The following is a 13815-nucleotide window of genomic DNA, read 5'->3' as shown; positions in this document are numbered from 1 at the left end:
AAACGGCTTAATATACTGAAGAGAAACCCGGGACACCTGAATGCCAAAGCCTGTCACTGTTAGCGTTTTGTACAAGGAGAGAGAATTAATGTTTTGTGCAAGAAGAGAGAGTTGTATATATTATGCCGGCTTACTGTACGAAGGACTTGATTAGCATACAGACACTCACTACAGGTAAAGGGCAAGAGAGCTGCTAGGACTAGTACCATGGAATCCGTAGACCTCCATGCCCGCTTTCCAGTCAAGCATACTGTACTCGAGGCTCTTTTCTTATCATTTTTTTTTTTAATGCAAGGAAGAAGGAAGCCTAGGCCAGAACCAGTAAGATTATTCCCTAAAAAAATAATAATAATAATAATAATAATGATAATTAATAAAAAATAACATAGCCAAATTCAAGTTCCAATAATTTCAAGTCTTGGCTCCCCCTTACTTAATAATCTACCTGCTTATTTTGCCTCCCTCACGATTGGAGAGTTCTTAGTAACATCGTCCATACTCGTTTTACTCTACCTTCCCCTAAAAGTGCAATCTCTCTATCTTGAATGCTGATTTGTAGTAACAGATGAACACTAGATTGGTGTGTTTGTCACGAAGAAGTGTTATGGGAGGGTGTAGCCCCGAAACAGTGTCTTTTATTAACACTAGATTATTATGTTAGTCGCGAGGGAGTGTTATGAGAAGGGTAGAGCCGTGGCAATGTCTGTTTATGCCACTGAACCCATACGTGTTTCCTACGTATCAACAAGTGTGTTGGCGGAGGGTTAGTGCCCCTCTCCTTAAAACGACTAATTCAGAGTCAAACGGCCACCCTTCATGGGATTATGGCGCCTGGCTATAGATAGATAGATGGATGGAGAAATAACCTGCTAAAGGACGAGAATCTGGGCCAAGATAATATGCAAGAACTATAACAAAAAACGTCATTGGAAATGGAAAATATTGTAATGTTTCCCCGGTACTTCAGCCCCGTCGTGTCCACCTGCCAGAGTGTCGTGCCGCGGGTCTGGGCGTGGTGGGGTGCGGGTGTGGTGGTCGCCCCCGCCCACCACCTGCGCCCACTCTGCGGTGGCCGGATATACCATCACAGCCACGCCCACCTCCTACGCCCACGCCCACGCCAACAGTAAGTGGTGGGCTTTATGTCTGTCTAACTGTTTCTTTCTCTGTCTGTCTATCTGTCTGCCTGTTTATCTATCTATTTGTGTCTGTCTGTCTGTCAGTACGATATGTATACATGTATGTACGTATACCTGTCTATCTATCTTTGTATTTACCTACTTATTTATTTATCTATCAATCTACCTGTAGTCAGACGCCTTCATCCTGAAGGGGGTGGCCACAAACAGAGCCCCTACATGTCACCTTGTCCCCCGTCTTCAAGCTGCCCTCCCTCCAGCTCACACCATCACCATTCACATACGTCTCCACCTCACCCCTCTCTCTCTCTCTCTCTCTCTCTCTCTCTCTCTCTCTCTCTCTCTCTCTCTCTCTGTCTGTCCATCTATGTACACACACAGTTTATCTATCTCTCCCTCTATCAATCCATCTATCTACACACACACACACACACACACACACACACACACACACACAGCCAGAGGGCCTCCCACCACCCCTGCCTACTCACACCTGCGCCTTCCGGTCACCAGGTAGGGCGTGGCAGGTGAACACGACCAACCTGGAGAAGAACCTGGACTCCCTGCCGCCCTCAGCCAACGTCAGCGTCACCGTCACGGCCTTCAACGACGTCGGGTACAGCGCCCCAAACTACCCGGTCTTCTGTCGCACCGAGGATGATGGTAGAGATCGAGCATTTGGCGCCTCTATTCTGAATTGCATGGGAGACCTCGTAGGGCTTGTTCCTTAGCGATTTATGTTTGCAGATTATACCTTCATTCTCTCAAATTTAATATATATTATGTCTGTTTAATATCATCATACCCTGAACCAAAGACACGCAGAAGAATAAACAGTAAGGTGTAATAAGCAAAATAAATCGCCCAGGAATGTGTTAGGAAGCTACTAAGGGATCGAACCTACCACTTTACAAATTAGGGTCTAATGTTGAAATTCAGGGTCGTATTTTAGGTTGGCTTATCGCAACACCATTTCCCTGACGATTTATTCTCCCTCTTACACTCCCATATCCTCTTGTTTGCCACTGATTTAATTGTAAGCTCTAATAGTCCAAATTAATCACTAAGAGGAAGATGTTACGAACCCTATTGTCACCTACGATACGTCCCTCAAGGAAAATAATATTGCAGTTATTAGGAGTGAGTACGCTGTCATTTTACGTAAGCGATTCATTCTTACTCTGCCTTCCTACTCTGAAGAAGGATTTTTAGGTAGCTATATGTTGGGCATGGCTAGTATTCTTGTCGGATAAGGAAGTTCCCTAACACCTCTTCCTCAGCGCTTTATTTTCAAATATGGCTAGTTAATATCCTTTTGCACGTTATTTATGCAGAGTATGGCGATGTTTGATGGATTTATATAACACAGAAAAGGACAGTAAGGTGTAATAAGCAAACTAAATCGTTTAGGAAAGGTATTAGGGAACTTCCTTAATCGACGAGCATACCGATCCATGTTTTTAGATTCCCACTTGTATATTCTCAGACAGTTTGCTATGATATCCAGCCACACTCAGGAAGGAAAGGTGAATCAGAGCTACAGTCTGTTCACCTTAACCTGGCGACATTGTTCGTCCATTGGCAGTCCTCCTTGCTAAATAACACAATACGTCGCTCCGCATCCTTCTCTCTCTCTCTCTCTCTCTCTCTCTCTCTCTCTCTCTCTCTCAGCATTCAGTAAGGATATCTGACCAATTCTAGGCCAAGTTAAAGTGGAGAGAGTACAGGTGTTTTGCGTGAGAGTTAACAATTGCTGGACGCTGTAGGAATGACATCAATAATAATCTTCCTCGGATTCATATTTCTCTGACTTGATTCACTGAGGCGCAATTGATCATTTGCCAGTGAGGAGTTTTAAAACATGGCTTCTTTGTTTATTGCAGTATTGCTCACCTTCATTCAATCATTCATTCATTTATTCATGCATTCGTTCATTCATTCGCTCGCATACTCATTCACTCACTCATTCATTTATTCATTCATTCGTTCATTCATTCGCTCACTCACTCACCCGCTCACTCATTTATTTATTCATTTATTCGTTCATTCATTCGCTCACTCATTCACACACTCGCTCACTCATTCATTCATTCTCTCACTCACTCACTCTCTCGCTCCCTCATTCATTCATTCATTCATTTGGTTAGTCAGTCACTCACTCACTCGTTCACTCAGTCATCATCATCATCATCCCGACCTCCTTTTCCCACATAAGGTTGGGGTCGGTCAGGGTCCAGAAAAGAATAATAATAATAAAAAAAACACGCTAGAGAAGGATCTAATCAACAGACGTCCAATGAAATGGGCCATACACACATTCACTCATCATTCAAGCCACTGGAATCCTGACTCCATCTTACAGTAATGACTATCTGAATATACTTTATCGATATTTATTTTTACCAGAAACAAAAATCTTAATGAATGACCGACTACATTCATTCACCATTTCTTTGCTTTTCTTCTGTGTCCCACATTATTTTCTCTGTCTTTTCATTTGCATTTTATTTATAGATACACTTCATATTACCCAGCAGAGAGAATCATTTCTTTATCTTTATGCCTGGTCCATCAGAACATTTTTCTCTGTGTCTTTTCATTTCCTTTTTTATTAATAGATGTGCTTCATGTAGCCCATCAGAGAGTACTATCTTTGCTTCAGTACCTGGTCCCCCTGAAGCCATACGGGCGGTGGTGACGGGGCCAACGACGGTGCTGGTTACCTGGTCTCCCCCTCGACCCTCCACAGGTGTCGTCCTCCACTACACCCTCTACTCCGCCAAGAATGACCAGGTGAGGAGGCAGCACCAGGTAGACGACACACATAAAGGTACTCGGGAAAACAGATGGAGTGGAGAGGTATATGAGAGAGGGGGGTGTGAGCTGGCGTGATGGCAGTGAAATGGCGGGGGACAGAGCGACATGAGGCGATATTTTTGTGGCCATCCCTTACGGGTTTAGGCGTCAGATAGACAGATAGATAGGAAAACAGTTAAGTAGCATAGCGAAAGATGGAGAGTTGTCAATTTTAGGCCAATTTAGTTATGAATTTAGTTGTCAATTTAGTTATACTGAAAAGGGCATAGTGACCAGGCGAGGAGGCAGCACTAGGGAAACGAGACAAGTAAAGGAATTCAGGAAGACAGTTAAGCAGCACAGCGCAAAATGGAGAGGTGTCGATTTTAGGCCAAGTTATAGTGAAAAGAGTATAGTTCTGATGTATTAGTTCAAACCACCCTAGTTTTTGTCTCCTTGAAATCAATGAAAAAAAATTCTATAGAACTTTAAGTCTGATGAAGATCCCTAACCTTCTTCAGTTCAGTTGATGGTCATGTGTATTTAGATTGGAGAGTCGATTGGAATAGTAACCAAGGAGACTCTTTCCTGTTTCATAACCACACATAGAATCTACCCCAAGTTATGCTGTCTGAAATACAGGATAAGATTTTGTGTCTGTCAGTCTCTCTCTGTTATGTTGCTATACTTACAGGTAGCTCACTTCAACTTGGCGGAAATTTTTGTCCTCTTGCATTTAATTTCCCGTAGCTACAGGGAAGAATATAAGAAAATGCAGCTCTACATCCTTTCCACACCACTGCTTCGTGACTAGCAGCATATTTTAGTGTTAATCTCTGTTGTAGCTCGACAATGAAGATGAAGAGATGGCAATTTTAGGCCAGGTTAGTGTGAGCAGAGTATGGGGTAGTAAGTGAGGTAGTAAGTGAGGTTGTGAGTGGGGTAGTAAGTGAGGTTGTAAGTGAGGTTGTATGTGGGGTTGTAAGTGAGGTTGTAAGTGGGGTTGTAAGTGAGGTTGTAAGTGGGGTTGTAAGTGGGGTAGTAAGTGAGGTTGCAAGTGAGGTTGTGAGATTGCAAGTGAGGTTGTAGGTAGGGTAGTAAGTGAGGTTGTAAGTGGGGTAGTAAGTGAGGTTGTAAGTGGGGTAGTAAGTGAGGTTGTAAGTGCGGTAATAAGTGAGGTTGTAAGTTCGGTAATAAGTGAGGTTGTAAGTGGGGTAGTAAGTGAGGTTGTAAGTGGGGTAGTAAGTGAGGCTGTGAGTGGGGTAGTAAGTGAGGTTGTAAGTGCGGTAATAAGTGAGGTTGTAAGTGCGGTTGTAAGTGAGGTTGTAAGTGGGGTTGTAAGTGGGGTAGTAAGTGAGGTTGCAAGTGAGGTTGTGAGATTGCAAGTGAGGTTGTAAGTAGGGTAGTAAGTGAGGTTGTAAGTGAGGTTGTAAGTGGGGTAGTAAGTGAGGTTGTAAGTGGGGTAGTAAGTGAGGTTGTAAATGGGGTAGTAAGTGAGGTTGTAACTGAGGTTGTAAGTGGGGTAGTAAGTGAGGTTGTAAGTGAGGTAGTAAGTGAGGTTGTAAGTGGGGTAGTAAGTGAGGTTGTAAGTGGGGTTGTAAGTGGGGTAGTAAGTGAGGTTGTAAGTGGGGTAGTAAGTGAGGTTGTAAATGAGGTATGGGTCCTCATTTCGTCAGTCAGGCAAACTTCCTTACACCTCTTCCTAAGCGATTTATTTTGCTTATTACACCTTACCGTCCTCTTCTGTGTTACTTAAATCATTCTAATATGGTCTTACTGTGCATAAATAAGGTACAAAAGTATATCAGCCAGCCGGATCCAAAAATAAATCGGTAAGGAAGAGGTGTTAGAGCACTTCATTAACCACCGGAAGTACGAGTCATCCAGGTGTGTTTCCAGGTAGCGGTGAGGGACGTGGTGGGCGTAGGTGGCTCTGAAGTGACGTGGAGGGAGCTTAGCGGCCTCACCCAAGGATCCAGGGTCCAGGTACCGTATGCATAGACACCTACGACTAAATCCCTCTCGTAACTCAGACTCGCAGGAAGGACAGGTTTAAAGTCTTCTCATACTCCTTGTTCCTCCTACAAAAAGATAAGTAAATAGATAGATAGACTGACAGACAGATATATAAGGATCTTGGGTACGAGAGGGAAATTATCAGAGGTTAATATGTTTTCTTTTATCAGAATGGTTAAGGAAACGTTGGTGCAGAATTTCCCCGCGTCCCTAGTTCATCCTGTGAATTCATATCAGAGTTACGTCAGGGAAAGGGTCGTAAATATGTTGGCGAATACGACCCAAGTGCTACAGTATTAGTATGAGAGTGTCTTCGGGTATTTTTTGTACATTCCTGCTACTTCTTAGCGATTTTATATTAGGAAGCCCTCTCGTACAGAAGAGGTTAAACAGAGGCAATATTTAACCACTTCACCTCGACAAATCTCTCTGAAGCTGAGGAAACATGATTGTAGTGAACTCTGTAAATGTAATAAGCTGTTTTTTAAGGTGGCAATGCAATGTAGCCATCACATTCCTATACAATTTGAAATATTAACCACGTAAAGGCAGCGTCATTGGATTAATCTGACATTTAGACGTCCTGTATGCTGAAGCCTCTAGTCAGCAATCATGCTTAGAGTAGCTTAGAATTACTCAGCCACTCCTTGCACCCTACCACACCTGCCCATACACCATCACTTCAACTCCATCACCTGTCACTCTAGTCCATTCCAGAGTAGAATTATAGCTGCATGTGGTTAAAATAATGGAGTATTGGACAGGTGTGAACAGGTGAGAGTCGTGGTCGAGTGTAATTCTAATAAGAAACTGGACTATAAAACAAGACTTACACTTATATGCCCTAAGTTACAATATTTTTCCTTTTCATACTTATTTGTAGTGAACTACTGCTGCTTTTAGTAACCTTAAATTTGTCACAGTGACATAATGGGGCGAAAGTTTGCCTAATATTTTACGTCTTTAAATTCACACTTCTTTTCTACTGGGTTATATTCCGAAGCAGAGAGAAGCTTGGTATGGTTCTGTGCCCACACATGATGCTGCTACAAAACGTCTAATTCTGCACCTATACTTCTGACTTTCTTCTACTGAGAAACATCTCTATGCTGAAAGTGGCTCCGTACATTCCTCTGCCCATAGACGATTCTCACACATATTATGATGCGTTGGGGAGGAAAGCGACAGACATGCTTGAAGCAGTTTATAAACTCACTGGAAGAGTAAGTGAACTTCTCTCCCCGCGGCCTTACACACATAAATACATGATTCTAGTGTGAAATAAACGCACTGGAATAGTAGGTGAACTGCAGTCTCAAGCCATACATACATACAGTAATGGCATGCCCGAATTGTGGAGTACAGTACTGAAATTTTGCCTCTAGTTGTACAAACACGTTTCATATGACGGACAGGTGTTGGCATTGCAGGTGTGGGTGACGGCCACAACAGCAGCGGGTGAAGGCAACGCCTCACCCAAGCTGACCGCCCTGCCCTCCCCCAAGTCGAGGTACTCCTCCGTGGCTGTGGGTGGGGGCAGGACCTGGAGGGTTGGTGTGGGATCTGGAGTGACCCTGGGGTGTCGGGGGCTGGGGTCGCCGCCCCCCACCATCACTTGGACACGAGCCGGCGTGACAGTACAGAGCAGCCAACTGACTCAGCCACTGCCTGGGGGGGACCTTCATCTCACAGGTGGGTAAAATAAAAGCCAAACCCATTGTACTCCTTTCTAGACACAAGTGTCCCAGTACAGGTTGCCTTAATTCGTTCATTTAAGGGTCACTGCGTCCCATTTTCATTTGGACTCGAGACGGAGTGACAGTAAGAGGCAGCCAACTGACTTACCCACTGCCAGAATCAACCTCCATCTCAAGAACCAGTGGCAGCACGTTGCACAGTGGTCTACAGTCACCAGTTCTTGACCAAAGTTCCATGTTATACTTCCTGCTTATTTCACCTACTGTATGCACAGTCAGGGATTATTCTGCATTATGTACTTGTCCACCACTGTAACCATTGACTGAGACAAGTGGTGACGAGACAGTTATGGCTGGTTAGTATCGTTTTGTAGGTTATTTATGCAGAATATGGTGATATTGGAAGGATTTATGTAAAAGATAGGAGGACAATAAGGTGGGATCAGCAAAGTAAATTGTCTAGAAAAAGGTGCTATGGAGCTTCCTTAACCGACGAGAATACAGGCCTTGGAATGATTCTCTGTCTTTAGATGGGCCTTGGTATGATCCTCTGCCCTTAGACTGGCCTTGATATGATCCTCTGTCCTTAGATGACTCTCCTTGAAAAATGTCAGGGAGGGGAATGACTGGCAAGACTGAAGTATTAATTAGGTGCAGTGTAAGAGTGGGTAAATTTTTGCGTTTGTAAATGCTAGCAGTTTCTATGAATCTTTTATTTTTACCCGGCCTAGATTATCGTTCTCTTGCTGCTTATTTTACATAGCTCTGTGGCAGTATAAGATAATGCCTGTCTCTGCATCCTTGCCACAGCACTTCTTCGTCACTAGCATCTTATTCTAATATTAATCAATCATTGGAATTGAGCGTTTAAGATGGAGTTGCCAGTTTTAGGCCAAGTTAAAGTGAAAAGAGTTTAGCAGTATCAATAAGAACATCGTGTATAACGCATTCATTCCATAATACTGCTTCGTGACTAATATCTGATTCTAGTGTTACTTTATCGTTACAACTCAGCGTTCGAGAGAGAGAGAGAGAGAGAGAGAGAGAGAGAGAGAGAGAGAGAGAGAGAGAGAGAGAGAGGACAATTTTAGGCCAAGTTAAAGTGAAGAGCAAATAGTATCATCAGTAACATCATTATAATCGCAGCTGTGAGGGAGACTGAGAACTACACATGCTGGGTGCGAAACAGTGTGGGGGAGGACAGCGTGACCCACCAAGTTGTTGCTCTCACCCCACCACCACCGCCCACCCTGGCACTAGCACACGCCACCCACCACACCCTCAACCTTACCATTACACCCACTGGCGATGGAGGGGCACCCATTCTAGGTAAGCTGAGAGGTTGTGTGAGTGTGTGTGTGTGTGTTGTAGTACCGGTAGTAGTAGTAGTAGTAGTAGTAGTAGTAGTAGTAGTAGTATAGTCTATTTGATTGACCTGTGCAGCTGAGATGCATGGGGCGGGTAGGGTGTGTTTGAATCGCGGATGCTGATTGGTCGCTGAAGATGTAAATCTACAGCTCTTCTTATTTTAACACATATATATTTATATTTTTAAATTGCCTTCAATACAAGCAGCCAGATTAATTATGGAATAATTTCCGAAGCTAAAGAGGTCGAAATTAGCTTTAAAAAGTTTACTGTTGTCAAAGAAAATTAAACTTGATTATAAAGTTTCATTAAACGATGAGTGACGTCTGAAGCAAATTATCCACTCGCAGCCCACCTCTCGCCGAGGCAACACCTCCACCGCTGTTCCCGGCGTGACCAGCTCTCCACAGCAGCCGCACCAGCCAAGGGACGGGCCTGTCCTTCCATCATGGGGAGTGCCCTGGTCGGTCCATCAGGAGATTGAGGCTCCTCCGCCCTTTATACCCGGCCGACGACCCTCTCTCCGTCACCACCAGGACCGGGGCTGTGCCCTGTTGACCACCAGGACCGGGCCTACCCTCCACGCTTCCACCTGCTGCTGTGGAGAGCTGGAGCGAGTCAGATGGGGGTTGAGGGCAGAGTTCGGGATTTTCGACCTGTGCTTCGGCGCCCGTACCATCGGCGCCGTTTTGTCCATCTCGCTCTCGTCCCTCTCTGCCCTCTGTTAAGGCCCTCTCCCACTTCGGCGAAAGTGTGGAAGATAAAGTCACGATGTGTCAAAAATCCCTAATCGTGGGTATTCGTGATCAAAATCTTGTCCCTTCGTGGCATGGCGCCGATACGTCGCACGAGGTGGAAATTTGTCGTGGGGGGCCACGACGTTTTCATGCTGCATGAAAACGTCGTGGCCTTCCACGATTTTGTAAAATTTCGCAGATTAGTCATTGACAACAAGGCGACGCCTCGGCGACGTCAGCGATTACCCGGCGTATAAACCGCGTATGATCGCCGACATCGGCGAGGCGTCGGCGGTGAAAAAAACCGTTGAGATGTCATACGGTCATACGGCGAAGCGTCGGCAATGTATCGGCGATGCATCGGTAAGGTTAATACGACATAGCCTACGTAAACCGTACGATATGTACCGGGTTGTGCGACAGTAATATTTCATCTTATGAATGTCGGTGATATATCGCCGACATTTCGCGGATGAACCGTCGATTAATCGCCTTAAATACGCCGATGACGGCGAGGCACCTGCGATGGCCTCAGCGTTTTGTCTGCGAGGTGCGTGCAATGCATTCGCCGACACATCGACGATACATCGTCGACAGCACGCCGCCGATGTACCTTTATCGCCGTTGAGTCGCCATAAAAAAACCCGTTAAAATTTGAATTTAGAATAATGCTTGTGCATTACGCCGACATATCGGCGATATGTCGGCTACTAGTCGCCAGTTATATCGTATACTCCGCCGAGGTTTCGGCGTTTTGTTGTACTGGTGTCGCCGGTATTACGCCGACACCACGATTCTTCGTCAGAATCGCCGACACATCACTGACTTCGGCCACGATTTTCATCGTGGCTTCATCGTGCCTATTTACGCCGAAGTGGGAGAGGGCCTTTAACATCGGAGCAGCCGGCCGCGAACCATCACCGAGTCGTTTGGGGCGTTCTACCTGAGCATGCCGGCGCCCTCTCCATCGGCGCCGTGCTGTCTACCGCTCTCCCCCTCGCCTCGTCGATCATCGGGTTGTCTCCACCATCGCCTCGTTCCCTTCCTCTGCCGCCCTTGCCCTGTCTGCCAGTCTTCGTCCCTGCTATGCTCCTTTACAGGAGCTTTTTTCGCATTTTCCCCTGACGGGCTCTTTGTTTGCCCGTTCCCCACCTTTGCTGTGGGGAGAATATTTAAAAAAAAAAAAAAAAAAGCAAATTATCCACCCATGGCGTACACCCACTTCCGCATATTGCACTGGATCCACCCACGGTGTACACCTACGTCCGCATGTTGCACTGTAATATCCACCCACGGTGTACACCTACGTCAGCATGTTGCATTACAATACATGCCTGCATTTACTTCAATGACATCATCAGCGGCCAATCAGCAGCCGCGAAACAAACACACCCTACTTGCCCCATACATCTCAGGTGCACAGGTCAATCAAATAGACTATAGTAGCAGCAACTGGCGATGAAGGAGCACCCATTCTAAATAAGTTGAACGGCTATTTTAGTGTGTGTGTGTGTGTGTGTGTGTGTGTATTAACTAATGGTAAAGCAGCCATTATAGGTGAGGGACATGTTAATTACCTGTGTACAAAGTAAGAAGTGGGGAAAGAGCAACACCCATCTAAGGTGAGCTGAGAGATTAACCCCTTCAGTCCAGTGACGTCTTTGTCAGTGGCACCTTGCTGCCTCAAGACAATTTTATTTAGCTTCAAGAGAGCGTCCTTGCAGTGAAGGGGTTGTGAAGGCCGTATCTGAACCCTTCAATTTGAGAAGCTTGAATAAATGGATCTAGAAATAACAAGAAGGAACAACAACAACAACAACAGCAGCAGCAAAAGCAATCTGAGTGACGGACCTTAATTTAGTGTCTGTACAATAACAGATTGCCATCCATCCATCCATCATCCAATCCTACATTGCCCAATGAGAAGCGTAGGAGCCCGGGGCTGGGCAAGTTGGTCCTGACATTTAAGATGAGTAACCAGCCTCACTCATCCCTGAGTAGCACTACCTGAGCAATAAACCCAACCACCCCTTGGATATAAACCTACACAGGCTCAGTCCAATTGAGGCGCCTTAATTACCTACTAAACCGTCAGACCCCATAATTCGGTTAAATGGTTACCACCCAGCGTAGTAAATGGCTTCCTGGTGTTCAGGAAGCCAATTGGATTGTCACTCAGTGTAGAGTCACCCATAGGCAGAAAGAAGGGGAAAGAATGAAGGAAAAAAAGATAGAAGAGGGAGTGTAAAGTCACTCGTGAGCAGAACGAAGAGGAAACGAAAATCTATACTGAATATTGTGGAGGAATCAATAACTCTGCGTGTAGTCAAGTTCCTTGCATACCCAGGACTATCTCATAGTGAACGCGGTGGACTGCAGGCTTAACTATCCTCCTTCAGTCCACCATCCTCCGCTCAGGGGACAGGGATGTAGGTGAAGGACGTTTGTGTAACTAGGTAACTGAGCCGCCCAATTATATCAGTGCTGCCACATGAAGGCGTCCCTCTGCAGTACCACGTGTACAGCGAGTCTACGTTATATGTCGATAACGTCCCATAATATTACTGTATTAAAATGCAACAGGTTCTGTAAATAGAGCAAAACTGGCCAGTCATTTTTATAGGTAGCAATGAAACTTTACTAGACAGTTTCCCTGCATATTATACCAGACTTAATGGCAAAAGAAGGACTTAAAAAATGCCACATGTAACTACCGCAACACATTCACTGCAGTCATAATGTGTCACCAACAGGGTACACCGTGCACCACCGGGTAAGGGCGGGTGAGTGGGTGGAGGTGCGTGTTGATAGAGGTGGTACAGGTGCAGTGGTGCGAGGTCTGCCGTGTGGAGCGCCTCACCACCTCTACCTCACCGCGTGGAACAGCCAGGGCACCAGTCCACCCAGCCCCGTCCTTCTGGCCACCACACTGGGCAGCCGTAAGTACCTCATTCTTCGTAGTCCTTCTGAAGCTTCTCTTTTAGATCCCCCATACAGACACAATGCCAAGACAAAACTCACAAACGCTCCAATAAACCCAGAATATAATGCCACCACCATCACAATACACTCACTTCAAGCACCACAAACTGCACCTTAATAAACCTCAACACGGATTCAACAAAGGATTATAGGGAGCGACTAGTTGACGTGTTGGTTTCCAACAGTCCACTGAGTCCAGGATAACAACAACAACAACAAAACAACAACAGCTACTACTACTGCTACTACTACTACAATTGCTGCTACAACAACAACAACAACTACTACTACTACTACCACTGCTACTACTACTACTACTACTACCACTACTGCTGCAATTGCTGCTGCTGCTACAACAACAACAACAACAACAACTACTACTACTACTACTACTACTACTACTACTACTACTACCACTACTACTACTACTACTACAACTTTCGGGGACATACCCGGTAACTTCAGCTAACATCTTGTGTTTCTCACGTTCTGCTGCTGGCTAATATTGCTACGCTGGAAGAGGTCTGATATATTTCTCTGGCCATGTATGATGCTCCGATATGATGCCTCAGGAAGGAAAGTGAAGGACATGCCCTGAGTGTGATGCAGAAGCAGTGGAATTGTAGGCAAAATTTTGTCTGCCTGTAAAGACTGGATATGTTCCGCGCTGGACACTCGTTCACAAATTGAAGTCTCTGAATGTGAGATTAGTGATGAAGGTGGAAGGTTTATACTTAGGCCTATCGAGCACACGAGGTTCATGAAAGCAGGCAACTTTACTAAGTCCTACTCTTCCTCTGACGGATCCTGGACACCTCGCATACTCCCCATGAGACACACATTGATTAAAACTTCTGAATATAAGACCAATGACAGAAAAAGGTTTAGATTAATACCTGTCCGTTTGTAGTGTATTTTCAGTTATATATACTTACACCCAGCCACAAATCACATCCATCCACACTTGCACATACTCCTTCACGCTAACCTCGTCACCTGTAATTATAAGACTTCCACGTAAAAATTATAATTACAGGTGATGGTATTAGTTTGGTTTTGGGCAGTTGTGGAAAGGTGAGC

The 13815-nt window shown here is 45.2% G+C and overlaps 1 protein-coding gene across 1 annotated transcript in view; it reads left to right on the top strand.

The window, feature by feature from the left end:
• The window catches only part of LOC145409542 (cell adhesion molecule Dscam2-like), a 75695-nt gene that overhangs the window by 24106 nt on the left and 37774 nt on the right, over positions 1-13815 (top strand). The window contains exons 18-24 of the mRNA XM_080279933.1: positions 968-1130; positions 1657-1802; positions 3802-3932; positions 5835-5921; positions 7382-7643; positions 8795-8977; positions 12507-12692. Coding sequence (XP_080136059.1) covers positions 968-1130; positions 1657-1802; positions 3802-3932; positions 5835-5921; positions 7382-7643; positions 8795-8977; positions 12507-12692 — 1158 coding nt within the window. The remainder of the gene's footprint in view (positions 1-967; positions 1131-1656; positions 1803-3801; positions 3933-5834; positions 5922-7381; positions 7644-8794; positions 8978-12506; positions 12693-13815) is intronic.

This window comes from Coenobita brevimanus, chromosome 9, assembly GCF_032717465.1.
Source record: "Coenobita brevimanus isolate Jiangsu-jjx chromosome 9, ASM3271746v2, whole genome shotgun sequence".
NCBI lineage: Eukaryota > Metazoa > Arthropoda > Malacostraca > Decapoda > Coenobitidae > Coenobita > Coenobita brevimanus.
The sequence above is the reverse complement of the archived record's forward strand: the minus strand, read 5'-3'. Positions and strand labels throughout refer to the sequence as shown.